Raw genomic sequence first — 7,442 nt, 5'->3', positions numbered from 1 at the left:
TGTGGCGCCCTCTGGTTGGCCCGGGGCGGCGGCGGCTTTCGTCCGTCCGGACCGGACGTGTCCGGCGGCGCGGGATGGAAGAAGAATAGGGTTTCGCCCGAATTTCGAAGGGGGAGGTGTTTTTATAGGTAGAGGGAGTTAGGAGACTCCAAATGGAGTGCGGTTTTCGCCCACACGATCGTGATCGAACGACCTAGAGCATGGAAGGGACTTAGATGGGTTTTAGGCTGTTTGGAGGAGAGGGGGTTTGTTGCAACACACAAAAAGACTTTGCGGTTACCCGGTTAACCGTTCGAGTATCAAACGACCTCCAAATGAAACGAAACTTGACAGACGGTCTACCGGTACTACACCAAGGCCACTCGGCAAATCTCGACCCATTCCGAGAACGTTTTTCTCCCGCACACCTAACAAGGACTGAGAGGGGCGACGGGCGCGCGCGAGAGTGTCGGATCGCGAAACGGATAACAGGGAAAAGACCGGATGCAAGTTTTGAAAAACATGATGATCCAATACAGATGATGACATGGCAAAATGTAACACACAAGCAAATGACATGGCAACGATGGCAAATAACTGGAGAACACCTGACGCATCGGATCCAGGGCGTTACAATTCCCTACCTTACCAAATTCCAAAAATGCATAGCTGAGACAACAGGATTCGACACTACGGAACGGGAGGGGGCGTCAAACAAGTTAGGACACGCTGCGGGCCATTTACATTCTTGGGTCTGAAGGAAGCTGGGCATGGAAAGTCTAAGGCAATCTGTTCTTCGGCAAAAGGGCTCCCGACGAGGGAACACCCTGATCGGTGCTGAGGATGATGCTTGCCCAGTTGGAGGAGCGGTGCACTATCCTTGACGGGATGCGGTCGCTGTCTTCACCGCCTGATGCTTCATACCCGTCACTGGTTGATCTAGACAGCTGAATGCCGTGATGTGGAGTGCTTCCCGGGGCAGTGAGAGCTACCAGCTGCAAGTCTTCGGTTGCAGAGGAGACACCTGAGAACCGGTACAGGTGCAGATCAGGCGAATCCAAGCTGCTATCTGGAGATGACCCATCGACGTTAGCGGAAGATGCAGCTCTGCTTGGATGAAAAGCACTCCGCGCCTCAAGTTGCAACGGTGCTAAACTGACCATGTCGCTGCCATTACTGTCGATGGCATCTGAGGATATTTTTGCAACAGGTTTAAGAGAGAGATCACCATGGGGCCTTCCTCTCCTATTTGTTCTCATTGTGTTATCAGGTCCCAGATCAATCCTGCTGCTCATGCCTCCATAGCTACTGTCTGTTTCATGACCGAGTGAGTACTCGTCTCTTCTGATGGGCACTAAAACCTTGGACTTCTTCCTTGCCTCGGCAGCAACTCGAGAAACTTCTTCTGCATTAAGACGAGCCAGTGCCCATGGACTAATTTTCACAGCCCCTGAGGTTTTCTTCCTCCTTACTTCTTCGTCTTTTCTCTTGGTAGCGGAGTTATGTGAAGAGCCAGCCTCTGATGGAATAACGTCAAACTGCAAAGGAGTTTGAGTAGCATCAGATTATTTGTGAGCCGATGGGAAAATGCTGATGCAGAATAGGTCATACGTCTATCTACTATAACCATGTGTGCGGAACTCATGATGGCACCTAAGTGCATTCGTTGCCATTTACAAATGCAAAATTGTAACAGTTCAAGAAATTTCAAGATGTTCAAGTCATACCAATGATCAGCGTGACTGTTTAAATAATAATCGAACAGCTATGATTACTTCACTTCACGCGTGAGTAATTACTGAGGCTATAAATGTAACACATGATGTGCAAACAACCACCTTCACTTTTCCAGCAACAGCGCCAGTTCTAATGTTAATTTTTGTCTCGTTATTCATTAAGTTTGATGATGTAGGGTTCTAACCTGATCTTCAAGAAACAATCTTGGAGGGGTACACCATGAACCACGACGGAGTGCACCAAAGGAACTAGTACTGCTAAGCCCACCATAGGAGCTTACATGAGACATCTGTGGACTCTGCTCCCCACTAACCTCTTCTTGTTCTTGCTCTCTCAGGGCAATGATGTAGTCGTAGGTACTGATTCCCTGCATCAAATTGACAAAATGGTACTAAGTTTTAAAATTTGAGACCACCTTGAAAGGCAACAATACAAACTATCCATGATATCAAAATATTTTTGCTAATTCAGAGAAAAACCAAGTAATCAGTTCATTTTTCACTGTTTTCTTTGCAGTTTATCAGTGATATGATAACTTAAAAGTTATGGACCGGTGATATAACAGTTGTTTGCTCAATATTTACATGTATGTTATCAAATCAATGTTCCCAGTGTCAGGCTAAGTGCCACAAGTTCACATTTTCCACAAAATATTTGAGTGAGGTGATCTGATTAGTTGAAATATAAGCTAATCGCCAATAGCACAGGGATAATAGTAATGGAATCGCTAGTATAACAATTGTTACAAATATAAGATGGTGACAGGACTTGCCTTCTTGATGAGAAGGATGTGGAAAAAGAGAAGTTGAGCAATCGGCAGTAAAGCAATCATAGCTAGGATGGTACAGGATGCCTGCGTGAACGAGGATGAATCATTTTAGTACTAGTTCAAGAAAGATCGAGGAAAACACTTAGTTCTTTCAACAGCGAATTAGAAAGAAGTAGGATGATGGAACATACCACCACAATGATGAAAGGCGCTATAGAGAAGCTGCTTCCTAGCTTTGACACAATCTGCATAGAGAATTCCTTTCGCTGAACAAAGCAGAGAACTAGCACCAATACTCCAGTTGCTGATTGCAGGATAAGCTGGTCCAAAGTGCACAAACCATGCAGACCTGTCAATGGTCAACTAGGATGAAAAGGACCAGGAATAAAATGCTCTCTCCAACAATGATGACCAAATTCAAATGCATAAGAACGACTGTGTTGTAGAATGCAGTTGATGCCTGGAAAATGCTTACATGATTATACTAAGATCAGAGCCATCTGCAGCATTTCTGTAAAAACAATCTACCAAAGCATGATAGAGAACATGAGCTTACCAAGAAAAGGGCTGTTGTCATTAGAAGAAAAAACCTTCTATAGTTTCTTTTTCCGATACAATTGTTGAGCCACTGTTGAGATTGAGAAATTCATGCGAGTTAATATATACTCGCTAATCGAAATAAGAAGAGAATTGCTATCATACTCCCTCCGTTCCTAAATATTTGTCTTTCTATAGATTTCAAATGGACTACCACATACGGATGTATATAGACTTATTTTAGAGTGTAGATTCACTCATTTTGCTCCGTATTTCTTTTTCCGATACAATTGTTGAGCCACTGTTGAGATTGAGAAATTCATGCGAGTTAATATATACTCGCTAATCGAAATAAGAAGAGAATTGCTATCATACTCCCTCCGTTCCTAAATATTTGTCTTTCTATAGATTTCAAATGGACTACCACATACGGATGTATATAGACTTATTTTAGAGTGTAGATTCACTCATTTTGCTCCGTATGTAGTCACTTGTTGAAATCTCTAGAAAGACAAATATTTAGGAACGGAGGGAGTATATAAAAAGAGAGATACTTATTTAGGTGTATGTTACCCGGCAGTGATGATCAAAACCGTCCACACATTTGTCACAAACTCTGCAATGCTTACTGTACTTCAACACCTACACAAAAAGCAACACGTTAAATACTAGCATACAAAAGCATACATCAACACCAGCAGGTGAAAGAAACATACTTCGACTTCACAAAGGCTGCAGAAAAACATCCCGTCTTCACTGTCGTGCTGCTCAGAGGACCATTCACGTGATTGGCAGCAGGAAAAAACAAAAGAAAGAGGGCTGAATATAAGGAGAAATGCAGAGAAAGTTGCACTGCAGCAAGATGAGCTTTTGTTCTTCAGTTCAGTCATTGACTTCTCATTAGCATCAGCAACCTCATGTCCTCTCTTTTCTCCAGTTCCCTCTAGTTGTAATCCAACATCTGAAACACCTTGTATGGACTCCTTGAGACGCCTATGCTTGCAGCCTCCATACAATCTTTGGTACTTCTTTGATTTGAAGACCCCTGGGTCTGCTGGATCCGTCGCAGCACACCAGATGTACAGAAGGAATACACATAAAACCTAAAGAAAAGAAGATTACACGCTTTTATCAGGTGTTAAGTTAAACAGCTGCTTCGACCATTGCAGTGCTAAGTAAATTCAGAATCGAGTTCTGCTGAATAGATTCTTTTCTCTAATAATAAGGGTATAGCTTGATAAAATAGTCATATCACCACATATTCACAACAATTCCTAATCATAGTTTAGAATTTAACTGTAGCAAAAAAGTGTTATCATGTAAACAAATATAGGGAAAGGTGCAGTTAGGATTAAGTGTGCCCAAAGAAGTGTATCTATGACGACCGCCATGTGTTAAATCATGCTTTAGTGCCTTCCATCATCACACAAAAATTCCAGTTTTGTGAACTTCATCATGCAATGTTTTGAAGAAAATCAGATTTCATCAAGAAATGTAAGCAGACCATGATTCCCTGATTTATGACTGTAATAGCACATAGTTAATATTCGTCCAGAAGAACAAAAAATACACATGGTTAATCATGAAGAAACGAAAGTGTGCTGGCATGATGATGCATGCCATTCTGTAATACATGTATACAATGTTAAAAAAGATGCTGGAAGACCGAAAAAGGTGCCCTCATGGATATTCAACTCATTACAGCATAGATACAACATTTTCCAAAGAACTTGGGCAGGACCATGATGCTGCTGCCACTCTGTGGGCTGCAAAGAAGTCAAGAATAATGCAGGGATAGCCCATTTGCAGGATATAACATTACCTAATCCAAGGAAACTCCTTTCTCAGCTTGGCATGATTATAACAAGACAGCACCGAAGCCATACCATGGTATCGGAAAGATAGGACCATAATAAACAACTAATATAATTGAAGTAAATATAACTTACGTCACGTCACTCTCGATTAAACTGTTATGTTGGGATTAACCTACGGCCGGCATGGCTCGGTTGGTTAGGACCTCAGGGTCTAGCACCTTCCAGTCTTTAAGTTCTTAGGCAGGAGTCTTAGTTAATTTTGAGTATGTATTGGGCAAGAGACAGAGTTCTATTTGTATTGCAGCCTTGCAGTACAGTCTTGTGTAGCCACCCATTATACAAGGAGGCAATCACGTTGGTTTCCGGAAGCTATCAACCAATAAAGTTTCCAGAAGCTATCAATCTGCTGTCTATCTTCTCCCCATTATCTTCCTGCGCATACCCGTCAGCACATAGGCTCCTCCTGGCCTAGGCTACGCCCTCGGATCAATGAACCATAACATTAAACAGAGTTACAAAATCCTACCAACCATACAGTGTACAAATTCTGAACTGCCCAAAGGTACTGCTAAACTGGATTGTGCAAAGAAGCACTAAGAGTACAGAATGTATAGTTCCTGATTGCCCTTGGCCATACGACATTGTTTGCACCGCCATCACATACAGAAACTCAGAAACTAGCCCTCATATACTGCTCTTAACCTTGAGAAGAAAGCAAAATTTACCAACCACGAGTGCAGGACAATGACTTGCAGGGTTAGGCATGTCACATGACAATGCCAGAATTGGCCAGAAGACTACCCTCAAAGCGAGCAAGTACCACCCTCCAACAAACAAACGAGCAAACACAGAAATTCAACCGCATATGGAAGACTGCTAAATAGCCCATTTCAAGGTGAGAACTACTTTGGGCACTTCCCCCAAGTTCAGCAACCACTGCCTAATGGGCCCATCATGCAGCACCAAGATTGGGATCCAAAATGTGCCGAACCACAGGGCACTCAGCCTCTCACTCACTCATTCACCCTGTCAGCAAGGAAGAGGGGGCAGGCAAGAGGATAATTACCAGAGGAGTGTAGAGCCCCATGGCGGCATCCTGGAAGACCTTCCTCCCAACGAAGGGCGCGAAGAAGACGTAGAACGCGAACGCGAGCGCCACGAACACGGACACGGCGACCACCTGCAGCAAGCAAGCAAGCATCCGTCCGTCGGTCCCTCGCCGCAGAAAAGAAGGGAAAATGCACAAAATTTCACCGTCGGGGAGGCAAGAACCGACCTGGAGAGGGTGGTACGGGAGTTGCCACCCATGCCGCCTCATCGCCTCGCCCCTGACAACCAGCACGGCTGAGAGAAGACGGAAGAAACGCCTGACGGAGCGGAACCCTCCTTCCTTATTATTCTCGCATCAAAGGGCGCCGCCGATCAGTGCGAGAGGGAGAAAGGTCCGGCCTTTCTAGGAATCAAGAAGTCGCGCGGCCGGCCGGCGGCCGGCGCATGGATTTGATCTGTGGGAGGGGACGGGAGGCAGGAGGAGGGGTTTGGGAGGGAGACCGGAGGAGAGAAGGGGCATTAAATGCGGCGCTGCTCAGATTTACGGGGGGTGGAGGGGGAGCGAAGCGAAGCCAAGCAAATCAAGCAGCGAGGGAGGGAAGGCTGGTTTTCTTTGGGCGCTCACGTGAAGCTAGCAGCTATAGGCCATGGGGAAGACTGTGGCAGTGGGCAGGGGACTGCATGCTGGACCGGGGTGACCGACTGACTCACTGCCTGCCTGTCACTGTGGGGCTCAAGCACGGCCGTGTTTCCCAGTGACCTTTGGTTGATACTAGCTGTTTGTTTCGCTCGCACCGGCGAGGATGTTAAGAGCGACACGCACCCAAACCCGCCTCAAACTTCGAGGCGGCCCCGACCGGTCATGAAATTTTGATTCAGTCGGGCGGGCGTCTCAAACGGGTTTCAAACGTTACTGACATCCCTCATATCCAGCCTAAATATGGAGCGGATATGAGGACATCTGAGGTGTCTGGGCGCGCCCGACAAGTCGGACTGGCGTCGGGGACCCACGTGGAATCGTCTGAAAACCCGGCAGTCCGAAACTTGTCTTCTCCGTCGGACAGATGTCGCCGCGTGGCGCTGATCCCGCGGGCCGCGTAGTGCCTAGCCCGGCTATTTAAGCCGACCGCCGGCACCGAAACCCTACCCTTTTCACATTTCCCTCTGACCGTCCGCCGCCGCCGCCACTTTCCACTCCCCCTCCACCACCACTAGTAGCCATGCCCCCACGCTGCCGGATAAGGGGCCACCCATTTCTATTGTTGGAGCGTCGGCTGCAGCTCCTTGAGCAGATACGGGCAAGGCATGAAGCCCGGATCGTCACGGGGCTACCTCTGGATGCAGTGGATCCGGAGGAGGAGGAGGTGGTGGTGGTGGAGGAGGAGGAGGACGACGAGGAGGATATGGGGGACGTCGGGGACGCGAATCTCCAGGCGGAGCAGCAGGACATCCTCGATTCCCTCCGCTCGGAGTCGGATGCGGAGGCGAGACAACGTCGCCGGCAGGAGATGAAGGCGCAACACGTCGCAGAGGAGGAGATGTTCGCCTACATG

The 7,442-nt window shown here is 46.7% G+C and overlaps 1 protein-coding gene across 2 annotated transcripts; it reads right to left on the bottom strand.

The window, feature by feature from the left end:
- Positions 1–552: 552 nt before the first annotated feature.
- Positions 553–6,487, bottom strand: LOC123052209 (probable protein S-acyltransferase 22). Of its 2 annotated transcripts, XM_044475322.1 has the most exons (9): positions 6,116–6,486; positions 5,906–6,019; positions 3,739–4,125; positions 3,596–3,664; positions 3,042–3,113; positions 2,677–2,805; positions 2,489–2,569; positions 1,901–2,083; positions 553–1,517 (listed from the first exon to the last, which is right to left on the bottom strand). In XM_044475322.1, exons 1-9 carry the CDS (start codon positions 6,155–6,157, stop codon positions 759–761), a joined length of 1,836 nt encoding a protein of 611 aa, XP_044331257.1. In that variant the 5' UTR covers positions 6,158–6,486; the 3' UTR covers positions 553–758. The 2 variants fall into 2 exon arrangements, with proteins under 2 accessions (XP_044331257.1, XP_044331259.1); XM_044475324.1 differs by lacking the exon at positions 3,042–3,113 and having other exon boundaries at positions 6,116–6,487.
- Positions 6,488–7,442: the final 955 nt, after the last annotated feature.

This window comes from Triticum aestivum, chromosome 2D, assembly GCF_018294505.1.
Source record: "Triticum aestivum cultivar Chinese Spring chromosome 2D, IWGSC CS RefSeq v2.1, whole genome shotgun sequence".
Taxonomy (NCBI): Eukaryota; Viridiplantae; Streptophyta; class Magnoliopsida; order Poales; family Poaceae; genus Triticum; species Triticum aestivum.
This window is presented reverse-complemented; position numbering and strand designations above follow the sequence as displayed.